The sequence below is a fragment of the Gallus gallus genome, chromosome 1 (assembly GCF_016699485.2).
Source record: "Gallus gallus isolate bGalGal1 chromosome 1, bGalGal1.mat.broiler.GRCg7b, whole genome shotgun sequence".
NCBI classification, from domain to species: domain Eukaryota; kingdom Metazoa; phylum Chordata; class Aves; order Galliformes; family Phasianidae; genus Gallus; species Gallus gallus.
In genome coordinates this window covers 108,769,207-108,783,034 of record NC_052532.1, presented here as the reverse complement: position 1 = coordinate 108,783,034, position 13,828 = coordinate 108,769,207, and the positions used below count along the sequence as shown (strand labels likewise).

Genomic DNA, 13,828 nt, shown 5'->3' with positions numbered 1-13,828 from the left:
ACCTTTCTTCTCCTTCACAAAGTTCATCTTTACTTCAGACAAATATCTTCCCTCTTCCTAGTCTCTGCTCTTCTTGTTTTGCTTGACGTCACACTCAATCTCTTCACTGACATGACAGCACAGGAGGCCAGGCTTACTGTGAAATTATGTTGTATTTTTTTGTTTGTTTGTTTTCTTTTGTGATAGTTCTGGTTTCCTACTCTTTTCTTTCATTGCTGCTTCTTATTCATTTCCTCTGCTGTGTCATGGATTTCTTCATAGGCTGCATTCTCCTTGGGAGTGCTCTTTTCCTGGTGTGACTTACCCACCAGCCTTCAGATACAGGCCTCCTCACTGTATTGCACTCCTTTGTGCATCCTCCTTCATAATATTTTGTGTGTGTGCTGTCCCCTAGCAGCTACTACCCCTTCTTAAACCTGAACAGCAGGACCAGATGCTCTGCTCTGTGCTGTGTGGAGTCACCTCCAGCACAAGGTGAGGTCTGGGCACCACAATATAAGAAGAGCATAAAGCTGTTAGAGAGCGTCCAAAGGAGGGCTACAAAGATGGTCTGAGGGCAAGGTGTGTGAGGAACGGCTGAGGCCCCTCGGTGTGCTCAGCGCAGAGCAGAGGAGCTGAGGGGAGGCCTGATGGCGGCTGCAGCTCCTCACAGGGAGCGGAGGGGCAGCGCTGAGCTCTGCTCTGTGTGACAGCGACAGGGCCCGAGGGAACGGCATGGAGCTGTGTCAGGGGAGGGGCAGCTGGGGGTTAGGGACAGGGGCTGCACCACAGGGCGGTGGGTTCAGAAAGCTTCAGGAAGCTTCAAGATCCGAGTTCAGGAAGCTTCAGGAATCGAGTCTGGAATCTGTGATCTAGATCTAAAGCCAAACAAGTGACGTTACTTGTCCAGAAGAAAATATGACATTCTGGAGAGCTCCAAACACACCGTGTCACTGACCTGTGTAAGTGGGAAATCAAGCGATTCCACTCCCTGAAAGATTTATGACTCAGCAAGGATATTGCAGGTAAAGAAGGTCAATATTCAGGATCCTTCTTTTGAAAATACAATTTTATGTGACTGAACAAACATCCTTAAAAACAAACACTTGTGCTACAAAAAATCCAAAGTAATACTTTTACCCAGAGATCGATCCCCACAGAGTTCCACCACTAACACCTCGATCACTGTGAAGTATGCACTATATGTGAATGCCCTGTTGGCACCACTAATACCTTTATCTATTACAGCAAAACAGGCTGCACTTTTTTCGGTTCAAATGAGAGAGCTGCTTTACGACTGCAGAGGGCAGGGAGTGAGCGGGGCTGGCATTGCCACTGAAGGGGAGCAGGGGAGCTTAGCAGCGAGGAGAGCGAAGCAGAGCAGAGGAGAGGAGAGCACGTCAGAGGAGAGGAGCGCAGAGGAGCGATGTGCCCGGCCAGCCGCCCGCCTGCCGCCGGGCCGACGGGCGCTGCGTGAGGAGCCGGCCGGCCGCGGGCTCGGGGCTGGGGGCTCGGGGCCGGCCGCCGCCGGGGATGCTCCCGTGCCGGCGCCGGAGGAGCCGCTCACCTGTGGCCCTGCCTGCGCGGCCCCGCGGGCGTCTCCCCGCGCCGAGGACGCACCTGGGCGCCGCGCCCCCGCCGCCCGCCCCCGCCGCCGGCCGCCTCTTCCCCCGCCCGAGAGCCGGGCGGCGAGCGTCGGCGGAGCCGCGGGGCTGCAGGCGGGGCTGAGCGCTCGCTGCGCGGACCGGCGGCCCCGCAGGCTGCCAGCAGCCCCCGGCCCAGGCGGCCGGACCCGGTGCGCGCTGCCTGGCGGCTCCGGCCCGGCCGTGGGCGCGGCGGGCGAGGGGGAGCGGCGGGGGCATGTGGATGTTGGCCGTCGCCTTGCTCCACAGCATCTCGCACGGTGAGCGCTGCCGGCCCCGCGGGGCTCCCTCCGGTCGTCGTTCCGCCGCGGGTGAGGGGAGCGGGCGGCGGGCTGGACGCGGAGCGCCGGGTGTGTGTGTGACCGCCGGGAGCGGGGCGAGAGCGCTCCGCCACCATTTATTTAGCGAGGTGACATTCCCAGCGAAGTGACGTCCCGTAACTGAAGCGGGCTGCAGTTAGCGGCGGAGTCACCTTCGCGGGGGGAGGCGCGAAGGAGGTGCCCCCGTCCCTTCTGCGTTCTGGAGAGAGAACGCGCTCTTCTGAAACGGCGGAAATAGCGAACTCCGTGCCGTTTGTCCCTCGGCAAAGGGAAGGCAGCTAACCTACGTGGAGCTCGGAAGGTCTTCGTTTAACGCTGCCTGCGCTCTCCTGCGTTCTTAAAAAGGTTATATATCTAACAGCAGCGCGCGCTATTTCTGGTGGGCTGCATCTAAACGGTTTCCTATTAATCCTTACACGAATACGTCTGCCAGGAAACCAAATTTAGAAATAGCTTTTAAAAATATTTATCGTATTTGCATAAGTACATTTGCTCAAAGAAACGATTAGGCGTGGAGGAAAATTCTGTCCCGGGGTTTAGAAATATTCACTCCTTGAGAATTCATTTATGATAACTACTGAAGGCAAATGAGATCTCCCTCTCCTCCTTCATCCCCCAGCACCTCCATGCTTCTATTTCCCCCTCTTCTCCCCAAGCTATCGTAAGCTTGTTTGGGTGAGTTGGTTTCTTCCTTACACGAGAAGTTTGTAACACTTCAGCTGGATGTATAGACGTAGGCATTTTGCCATTTTCCCACAAAGCTCTGCCAATACCCATCAGTCCTGACCTGAAACAGCTGCTGATCGCTTCTGAATATTCCACTGAGTGTGGATGTCTGTGATCTGAATTCAGAGATGAGAACTGAGGAATCTGCCCTTCTCGTGCTGAAGATATCCAATGAAGATCTCAGCGTGTTAATTAAGGTTGAGAAACAGGATTTGAATTAATGGCAAACGTTATCATACTTTTGCATAAGTATCAGCTGATAGAAAGCTCAAACTTCACAGGGAAAGAGGAGTTCACGTTGTTGCAGTTTCCTCATTCTCAAACAGTTGTTTTCTTATTGCGAGTTGGAAAAAAACTAATCAAGAAAGTGTCATTGAAGTGTTAGACTTATACAGCAGGTTGTTTCGAACATACCGAGCAGTGGTTTTGAAAACAGCTACTATTATCAATTAACTCCTTGATTACCCTTAACCTAAGCATGAGTTCATGAAGTTTAGTGAGTCAGCCTTGAGACACATTGGCAGCAGTAACTGAAGTGGTGACTGGCAGACCTGGAAAGACCAAAATGGTAAGAGTAAGAAGTCATTCTCTCAACACTGCTGTGTAAGAGGGGCAGGAGATGTTATGCAAGAGGTGTGCACCTTTTTAAGTCTTCTAGCTTACTGCTCAGCTGAACAATGCTTAGAGCTCATTGTGTTCTGGCCCTATCGTTTCAAAGAAAGAGATACTAAAACCAGACAGGATTCAGATATGTGTAACAGAAGCAGGAAGATACTGTGTGAGGGGAATTCAAGGTTGGGAGAAAATAGTATGCTTAAGGAAGAGATGAATTGGCAAGGGCATGGTAACCATGCACGTACATGAATGTATAAAATGGGCATTAGGAAATCGGGAGATAAACACTGCTGTTCTGTTCCTTGTGTCAAACAATGAAGTCCTCCCCGTCAGATGATTGCGTCCTACACTGCTGCTTCTGTATCTCAATATGTAGGGTGCCAGCTTGGGATTTTGTATTTATTTACTGAAACTTTGGGAGAAAAAGCTTTTTCAGCTACTGTCCACTAACCTGCAATCCTTTCCATGCAAGGTAGGCAAACTTCTTCCTTCCTCCTCCCCCTCCCCCCCCCCCTTTTTTTTTCCCTTCCTACTGCAAAGGTGATCTGTATGCTGTTTACTTAGTAGCAGTGACTTTACAAACAATCTCAGAGGAAAATACCAGCTGTGGTAACTGTTGGTAAATGTGGTATTTCTGTACACCCATATCTAAAAATAAGCAGCGGTGGTGAAGAGGCCAGTGCTGACAGGTGGATGCTCTTAAAGCAACAAAACCACTCAAGGAAAGCTAGGCAAAAGTAACACAGCACTAATGTGAGTTGTACCATTTTTCTTCTCTGTGAAGAAAAATCAGTGATCTTGCCACAGGATCCATGAGAGACTATGGGAAATACTGTCCAAACCCCTCTCCCCAGAGCAGGATTACGTACGATTGCAGGTTACCTGGGACTGTGTCCCATCTGCCTTTCAACATCTGTAAGAAGGAAGGCTTCACAGCTTCTCTCTCAATTGATTTAGTGGTTGGCAACTCTGCTCATGTCAGGGGGACTGGAATCTGATCACTGGTTCCTTGGGGACGCTGGGGGAGGGACCAGTGGTCCCTTCCAACCCAAACCATTCTGTGATTCTCTGGGCAACCTGCTACAGTGTTAGGCCACCATCAGTGGTTTTTGTTCTGTTTTTAAGAAAACTAAACCAAACTCCAAGCTCTCATGTCTAGATGGAGTTTCTTGTTTTCTTTTTGCGTCTGTTGCCTTTTGATTGCTCACTGAATGCTACTGAGAAGAGTCTGGCCGCATCTTCTTTACACCCTCCCATCATTACACGTTGATAACATTGCCACCAGTCTGTTCTTCTCCTGCCTGAATTGTTCCAGATCTCTTTGACCTCTCTTCATACTTTTGATTGTTAAATCCCTTGACCATCTTTGTGGCCTTTCACTCAACTCTCTTCACTATCTCTGTCTTTGTTAAATGGAAGAGCTCAGAACTTGTACACAATGTTACAACTGTGATGTTGCCAGTGATTATATGATAATCATGATTTTTTTTTTCTCCTCCTCTGATAGCACTCCAGTGTGCTTTAAAATTTTACTTTACAGGGGAGCACTTCAGTGGACAAGATGCCCCATGCCTTCTCTGTCTCATGCTGCTTTCCTCTAGTACTGAAGACCTTCAAAGCAGTGCATTATCAAACTTCTCTCATGAAGCTTGTGTAATTGTTTTCACTCTCCAACCAGTCTCTACTCGTTTGCCAGATTTTCAGGCAAGTGCTTGTCATAGAATCATAAAATCCTTAGAGTTGGATGGGACCTCCGAAGGCCATCTAGTCCAACTCCCCTGCAATGAACAGGAACATCCACAGCTACATCAGGTTGCCCAGAGCCTTATCCAACCTCACTTTGAAAGCCTCCAAGGATGGAAAATCAACCACATCTCCAAGCAACCTGTTCCAGTGCCTCACCACCCTCACTGTAAAAGATCTTTTCCTTATATCTAACCTAAATTTACCCTCTTTGAGCTTGAAACCATTTCCCCTAGTTCTATCACTACAGACCCTTCTAAAGACTGTCCCCTTCTTTCCTGTTGCTCCCTTTCAGATACTGAAAGGCTGCTATCTGATCACCTCGGAGCCTTCTCTTCTCCAGGCTGAAGAGCCTCAGCTCTCTCAGCCTGTCCTTGTAGGAGAAGTGTTCCATTCCATGGATCGTTGTCACAGTCTTTATGATTTCTGTTATCAGTATTCCATATCATAACATCGTGTAGTGCACTGAGAGTTAATGCTCCAGTTCCAGGGATTGTTGATATTTCTGGGTACCTGGTTCTCAGAGAAGGAGAACTGTATGTCCCAGAAGACTTCACTATTCTGTTTCTATTTTCCATTCAGAGGGAATGATAAAACTTCTAACTAGACATGAGATTGTTCCTTTCTTTTTACTCTTTGTCTTTGCAGTGTGTGCTCCCGAGCTGTCCTGCCTTCAGCATTAGAGTAAGGCCTTTAGTTTTGGACTCTCATTTATTTGATTTATTAGCTTCAATTCCAATTATATTTTATTATATTGTATTATCTTGCATTCTGCTATCATATTTAGTAAATTAGTTTTCTCCCTTAGCTCATTGCCACTGTTTTGTTTTTAGGCCCATCTCCCTACCTTTTCACCCCTTCCCCCCTCTGCTGGGGCATGGGTCAGTGGGTCCCTCCACCCCATTAGTCATGGAATTGGGCACAACTGGGTCAAAACATGATAGCCATTTTTGTGGCCCTTCTCTGGATGCGCTCAAATAGCTACAAGTCTCTCCTGTACTGGGAACTCTGCACTTGGATGTAGTACCTCAGGTGTATGGGAACTGTTGAATCACAGCCTGAACCTCTGATTCGCCACCTGAGGCGAGTGCTGAGTCAGCTGCAGGGGCACAGGTGAATGCAATTTCACCTGAGTGACTGGAAGCAGTGGAGCCAGGCTCCACCCCTCCTAGACCCCATTTAAGGGCTGCCTTCCAAGGAGGAAGGATCCCTATCTGGAGATTACTCTTCTTGGAGCCTTTCTGTTAGCCTAGGACACGGGTAAGATCTTTATTTCATTACTTCTTTGTAATGCGATAATCCTTCTGGTCTAATACCTGTATACCTGTTTGCTATACGCTAAGGTGAGGCCTCACCAGTACAGAGCAGAGGGGCAGCATCACCTCCCTCATCTGGCTGGACACACATCTTTTGATGCAGCTCAGGATGTGGTTGACTTTCTAGGCTGCAAGGGCACATTGCTGGCTTGAGTCCAGCTTGCCATCCACCAGTATCCTCCGGTCTTTTTTGATGGGGCTGAGCTCAATTCTTTCATCCCCCAGCTTGTATTGATAATGGGGGTTCTCTTGGCCCAGGTGCAAGATCTTGCATTTGGATTTGTTGAACCTCAAGAGGTTCACCTGGGCCCACTGCTCAAGCCTGTCCAGGTCTCTCTGAATGACATCCCATCCCTCCGGTACGTCAATTGCACCCCACAGCTTGGTGTTATCAGCAAACTTTCTGAGGGTGCACTTGACCCCATTGTTATTGTCACTGATGGAGATATTAAAGAGTATCGGCTCCAGTGCTGGCTGCTGGGGAACACCACTCGTTGCTTCATCCAGACGTTGAGCCATTGACCACCACTCTAGACTCAATCCTGCAGTCAGTTCTTTGTCCATTGAACCGTCCACCCATCAAGTCTCCACCATCCAATTTGAAGAGAAGGATGTTGTGGGCCACCATGTCAAAGGCCTTACTGAAGTCACTTTTTTTTGCTCTTGTATAAGAATTTCCTGCCCAAAAGGCAAGATCTACATCAAACTTCCTTAAATCCTTCTTGTAGGCTGCCATTACTTCAAAGCTCAGCAAAACTTTGCTGCTATGGTCAGTGCTCATCTTGCTTGATTTAAGGCATTAATGGTGTGAGTGACTTTAGCTGTTTTCCATAGTTAATGGAGAGAGACACAAACACACAAGAACTGCATGTGTACAATTTCTTACTTTGGACAATCCCTGTAAAATGAGAGAAGTAATCTTAAGCGTGCATACTCCACTGTTTAGACTACTTCATTAGACCTAGGCAAGTGGCTGAGATGGGTCTGGACTTGAAAGGCATGAAGAAAGTCTGTATTTTTTGCCTTATCTGGAAACATTTTCCATTAGTGAAACTTACGTTCAGTATTCAGAAGTAATGCAAGTGCAGTTTCCTCTATAGATCTTGTTTTCTCGTTCTGTAAACGTAAGCAATGATTTAGATGGTTTAGAACATGTATTGTTGAGTCAAAATATTTGTGCAGTGGTGTGTAAGTACATAGTTTCTTGGTGGTCTGTCATAAAATTACAGAATCATTTCAGTTGGAAGGGACCTGTAAAGACCATCTGGTCCAACTCTCCTGCAATGAACAGGGTCACCTACAGCTACATCAGGTTGCTCAGAGCCCCATCCAGTCTGACCTTGAATGTCTCCAGGAACGGGGCATCCACCAATATGTATACTAATGTCATAGAGTGTATAAAACATGGACAGGTGTAAAAGAGTTAACAAACAGGGAGAGTCTCAGTTCTTGTGTCTACAGCTGGAAACAGCCACGGAAGAAGCTTTGCATCTGGAATGTGTTTTCAGAATGGGTAGAGCTGTGAAGAGCTGGTTTAGAAATGGATCATCCTTGTTGAGAGAAACATGGGATCCCCAAGGTCAGACTTTGTGGATGTTTCTGCACTATGTGTGGTCTGGCTCCATGAGCTGTTGGGATTCTTTATTTTTCTATTTTCCATCTCCTTTCTTAGATCGTCTCTCTTCACCAGAATACCTCCTGCCTAAAGCTTTCATGAAGGCCTCCTCTGGCACCATGTTATCAAATGTTTATGACCTGAAAGAGTAGTCTTTGTCATCAAATGGAAACAAGAACATTTTATGGAGGGAGGAAAAAAAAAAAAGATGGAAAGATATTCAGAGGCTGAGCTCCACTTGTCATATAGAAAGTATGTATGGTGTGAAGAAAAAAAATCTTCCATATGTTGTGTGCCTTTCTCTCAAAGGCAAATGATGGCATATCAGAAGGAACATCACCAACGCAGATGTGTGAATGGGGAAAGTCTGGTTTTACTTTGTGCTCCTGACTCATGGAGTAGACCATCTGGAGAACCTGTGGCAGACTGCTTTTGTTCTTGCTGTATTATCTATGATAACTAGTTGGCGAAGAAAGTGTTCCTCACAGGCTTCCTGGATGCAACCTTTTCAAAGAGCAGCCTGGAACCTATGATGCAAGAAACGCTTGTGGCCAAACCCTTTTGTGAAATCCACACCAATAGCTCAATGGAAGCAGAAAGAAAAGCAGATGGAAGGGCTACCATTGCCCCACATGAGCAAATGCAATTTATATCTTGTTTCCTTTCCTCATTTTAACACCCTCCCCCAGCAGGCTGTTGCTTGGCAACCCTGCCTCCTTGCTCCACAGCTGCTCTGCATCTCTTCTCCCCTTGGCCTGCGGTCGCACTGGGTTTAGGAGGAGGCATGACTGTATGTACTTCCAATGGTTTGTAAGCAGAAATGCTGTCTCTTCATCAACACTTGGATAGGAGCCACATGAGGAAGTTGGGAGGGCATAGCATTTTCTGAAGCATGGCAAGCTGTGCTCTTCCTGCTTCCTTCTGCATGCTGACTCTGTCCAGAAGGGTATTGGCTCCCAATAATTCTATTCTTTTGTTTGTGGTTGCTATTCTATGTAAGCCAGTGGCATCTGGGGCAGGTAACAGAGGACAAGATTAGGTTCAGGGCCAGGAGTGACCGCCTTCTCACATAGTCACAGTACTTCATGCATTGGATGGTAATTCTATTAGTACTAAAATCAGATATGTAGAGATACGAAGATATTTTTTTCTTTTTTTTTTTCCAAGAAGGCCTTTTGGAAGTTGCAATACTTATATTTTCCTTCTTCCCTTCCCCTCCTCCATTTTTTAATAAGAAGCATCTCTGTATATGTACATGCCCATATTTAAACTCAGAGTAGTCCTATATCTCTTGGAAAAGGCTATGATTCCTAATCCAAGTAATTGGGAATCAGACTTGAAGGTGAAATAGCACTCTTGACTCAGCCATTTCATGCTGGAACATTGTGGTATGTACTGTATGGCATAGCTACGCCTATGATTTCAATATATGCAATTCATTCCATCGTATCTTGGCACTAAAATCATTTCATGCTTTGATCTTTAATATCTTTTTGTTATACGTACATCAGGCACACAAAGGATTTAACTTCAGTTCATCTTCAGACTTTTAAATGGCTATCAGCAGCGCCACATTGCTTGTATGTCATGTTAGACTACTTTCCCTTATGAGAACCAATTAGTACCAGAAGAAGCCTTTCTCCCCTTCTACAAGCCTGTTTTTTCACCCTAGTCTGTTTTCTGATATCTTGCATACTGTGTCCCTGGCTTTTATCTATAGCAATCTTACATGCCCCTTATACCCCCTCCCCCAGTCCTTTCTATCATAGGAACAAACTGGTCTGTATGAATATATGAATATTAAATAATTATTTTTCCTAGCTTCCCTCCTCTGTAACAGAAAATTGTTTTGGTTGTCAATCCTTTAAATGGGTAAAAATCTTACCTTTCTGATTGTTAGTAAGATGTAATGCAAAAAGAATTATACAAGGCCAAAAAAAAAAAAATTAATAATTGCCTTCTGTATTTATGTTGTTTTAAATAGAAAATTCTGGTATTCTCTCAAGAAAACATGAATCACACACACTGTGTTAAAATCCTTCCCACAGACTGGATTTTTCCATGCCTTGCCATAGCATGGTTTTCTAAGAAATGTCTCTGTCGGGTCCTCTTCTCTCTAATAATGCTGTGATCAGTTTCAGTTTGAAAAACAGTTATGTCATTGCATCTATGTGTGTATAAATGTTCACCTGAGCAGAGGAGAGAGACTGACTCTACTCCAAGTTCCCGAAGGCACTGGAAAATAAATAGATAGCTGAAAATCAAAATATCCAGAGAAAATGCTTTATTTTCCCCACCGATTCTGTGTTCACAGGTTGGGGTTGGCTTGCTTGTTCACATGTTCCAAATGTTGCTTGAACCCTAGGAATGAGCTGCAGGAGAAAAGAGTAACTGCAGGCACAAAAAAAAAAAAAATCATTGTATTGTTTTTATGTTTTTGAGCTTAGTAGGTAGAAATGGTCTACACTGTTTTGTGAGCTGCTGCATGCCAAGACTGAATGGTTAATTGTGTGCATGCTGTAAGGACAGGTCAGGCGAGAGAGCACATTTTTGCCAGTTAACTGTACTCTTGCACATTATCAGCTTAGAGTTCTCAGTGGCTTCTGATGAAACCTAGGAAGCAAATCGTATTTACCCCTAATGTTTTAAGGGGTGGACTAGATAGTATGTATACTACTGGTGCCTCTCCAAAAAAAATGTATGTGAATGTTCAGATATCTTGGCCATCTTGAGTATTCCCAGCCTCACAATAATAAACAGCATTTCAGTATCTTCGTAATAGCACTTAAAGAAATAGAAGTTGCTTTTAAATTCTTAGGAGTCTCAAGGAAATTATTTAATTTTTGCAGCTTGTTCTGATAAAGATGGCTGACCGTGAGCTTATAGTATAAGCATTAAGCTTGGTAGCCAGTGAACATCAGAAGGTTTAGCAATTGGTTTTGACAAGCATTCAACATTTATCTGAATCTTACTAGTATCAAATCGGGCATGAAGTCTTGTGAGGAAAACCTGTTCTCACAAGGCTTTTGATTCTCCTACTTGCAGACCAATGGAAATGACTGAAAGGGTTTCCCACCCCTGCTTTTCTTCTCTTAACCCCTGGTCCCTTTATCACTCTTTGATTGCATCTTACTTCATAATGACTCTAGTAACAAAGATCTGAATCACCAGAAAAAATTGAGGAGAAGCTGTACAAGCTTGCATTCAGCTTTAGAATAGATTTGATTTAGAAAGAAGCTGAGAGCTGAATGTTTTGGAGTGGTATTTATGAGGGCTGCTCCGAAAGTAATGCCTACCATTTTATGATGTTGGTCCATGATATCAGAGGTGGATGTTGTGGTAGAGGCAGTAGAGGTTGAGCCTTCCTGCCAATATCCCATTGCGTTTTGTTGCCATGTGACAGATGGCAGCAGAGGGGCAGTCTGATACAGTGGCATCTGACATAGAAGTGCAAATGAAGCAAAGGTGTGAATTCCTCCATGCAGAAAAAATGGCACCCATTGGCATTCATCAGTGCTTGCTGAATGCTGATGGAGACAAAACAGTGGATGTGAGCATGGTGAGGTGTGGGTGGTGCATTTTAGCAGCAGTGACAGCAATGTGAAAGACAAGTCACGTTCTGTTAAGCTGTGCACAGCTGTCATACCACAAAATGAAGAGCATCTCGTTCAGCTTCTCCATGTGACTCAGCAGATTACAACTGGGGAACTGTGTGTAGTGCTGACTATCAGCTTCAGCGCATTGGAAGTCACGGTGGCACTGCTGGAATATTGTGAAGTTTGCGCTAGGTGGGTCCCGTAAATGCTCACATGGGAATGGAAAGAGCACCGTATAAAACTTTGTCAGGACTTATTGAACGGATATGTGTCTGATGGTGATAGTTTCCTGGATCACATCACTACCAGTGATGAGATGTGGTATCACCACTGTGGTCCAGTGTCAAAACAGCCATCCATGAAGTAGTGACATATGAATTGGCAGAAGTTCAAGATGTAGCCCTCAGTAAGTGATGTGCGCAGTCTTTTGGAATATAAAAGGGGTGATCCTTCTGGATTTCCTGGAACCCCAACAAACCACAAAATCTAATGACTACATTGCGACACTTGCTGAGTTGAAGGCTGAAGCTTCCAGAGTCAGGGCAGAGAACATAACATTTCTCTTGCAACTTGATAATGGAAGGCCCTGTACCACTTTGAAAACTGGAGCACATTGTCAGCCTTGGCTGGACTGTCCTACTATATATCCTACATATAGTCCAGACTTGGTTCCTTCTGAGAAGGCTTCCATCCATTTAGGCTGATGAAAGATGTACTGTGTAGCTAATATTGCTGACTATATTGAAAAATAGTGTTTAATATCTGAGAATTTATTAAATAGTGCTATTGTGGTTTTTGTATCTGTTGTAGTTTCCACGGAAATAAATAGGAGGCATTACTTTCAGAACAACCTATGTATTTTGGCCAAATATTCACAACTCCTTTATGTAGCTCCTCTTCATGTGCCTTCATGGAAAGGGGAAAAATAATTGCTTACTAAAATGTTCCAGGCTTTGTTTCTTTACTATTGCCATCTCATGGTGATATGTTTTGGTTGTTGTTGTTGTTTGTTTTTAAGCTAACTGGGACTACAGCTCCCTTTTCAGTAGAAATAAACTGAAAAAGATGTTATTGAAATGCAAACTTTAACTAAATTTAATAAAGTTGGTTTACTTACATGACAGCCCCTGTCAATTATCTTTACCTGGTCTACAAACAAGTGACTGATATTCTTCTTTCTGATAACTATGCTAAAAGGATATGGTCAAGAAGACTCAAGAAGACTACTACTAAAGAAAGGCATCATAAATGAGGAGACACATAATGATTTAGGAACTGAGGGATGGGTGAGCCAGCATATCATCTCTTCTGGAAACTGGAGTCTACCATTAATTTAGAATCTTGTTTCATGCATGTTCAATCTTTCTTTCTTTTTTTTTCCCAGGTATTCTGACTGAGAACTTCCTCTCTCATCATGCTTTCCCTTCACTTCTTCTGTCCCTTCACTTCTCTCATCCCTCAGGTACTTCTTAAACTGTTTTCAAAGCTGAAGTTGCAGATCAGTTTGTACATCCCGAGTGACAATGAGGGGCTCTGTTTCCATAGTTGAAGGCTTCAACAGCAGACCAAGGTCCCTAAAGCCCAAAGACTATGAAACCATCCATAATCTGAATAAAACGAGTCACTACTGATGCTCCAGCACAGTTTCTCCTAAGAATATTCCTCTGTTTTAAAAACCCAAGTTAATTAGGATTTATTTTATACAGGCTATTGTATCTTTTCTTTGAAAAAAGAATTTTCCTGCAAGACTAAATACAGAAGTTACGGTCCCAATACTTCCTATTCCAATGTTGAAACTTGAAATATTCATCTCTGTAGAGAAAATCAAAACAAACAAAAAAACACAACAAAACACGAAATTCCATCTTAAAACAAGAAAATATTTTCTTACTGTAGGGGCAATTAAACACTGGAACAAGTTAACCGGAGCAGTTGTGAAGTCTCCTACGTTGGTTATATTCAGAAGCCAGGGTTGTGGCCAAACCTGCCCTCGGTGGCCCTACTTGAGCAGGGGGTTGGATCAGGTGATATCCAGAGACTGTGATCATTTCTTGTATGTCCTCTTGCTAAATATGAGAGCTTGATGTATATACATTCCAAAGCTGGTTTGCAGATCTTGTCATTTAGCACTTTCTAGGTTAGCTTAATTGAAAGTTAATGACTGAGCTGGTTAACATCAGAATGATTGTGCTAGTGGTATTTCTCTAAATGTTTATGCTGGTGGCTAAAGACACACCATATCTTGAACGTGTATGGCCAGAACTGTCCAAAGGTG

The 13,828-nt window shown here is 44.6% G+C and overlaps 1 protein-coding gene across 1 annotated transcript in view; it reads left to right on the top strand.

Annotated features, from left to right (window-relative positions):
• Window positions 1-1,677: 1,677 nt before the first annotated feature.
• The window catches only part of DSCAM (DS cell adhesion molecule), a 463,922-nt gene continuing 451,771 nt past the window's right edge, over window positions 1,678-13,828 (top strand). The window contains exons 1-2 of the mRNA XM_046940373.1: window positions 1,678-1,882; window positions 12,938-13,015. Coding sequence (XP_046796329.1) covers window positions 1,840-1,882; window positions 12,938-13,015 — 121 coding nt within the window. The 5' untranslated portion in view covers window positions 1,678-1,839. The remainder of the gene's footprint in view (window positions 1,883-12,937; window positions 13,016-13,828) is intronic.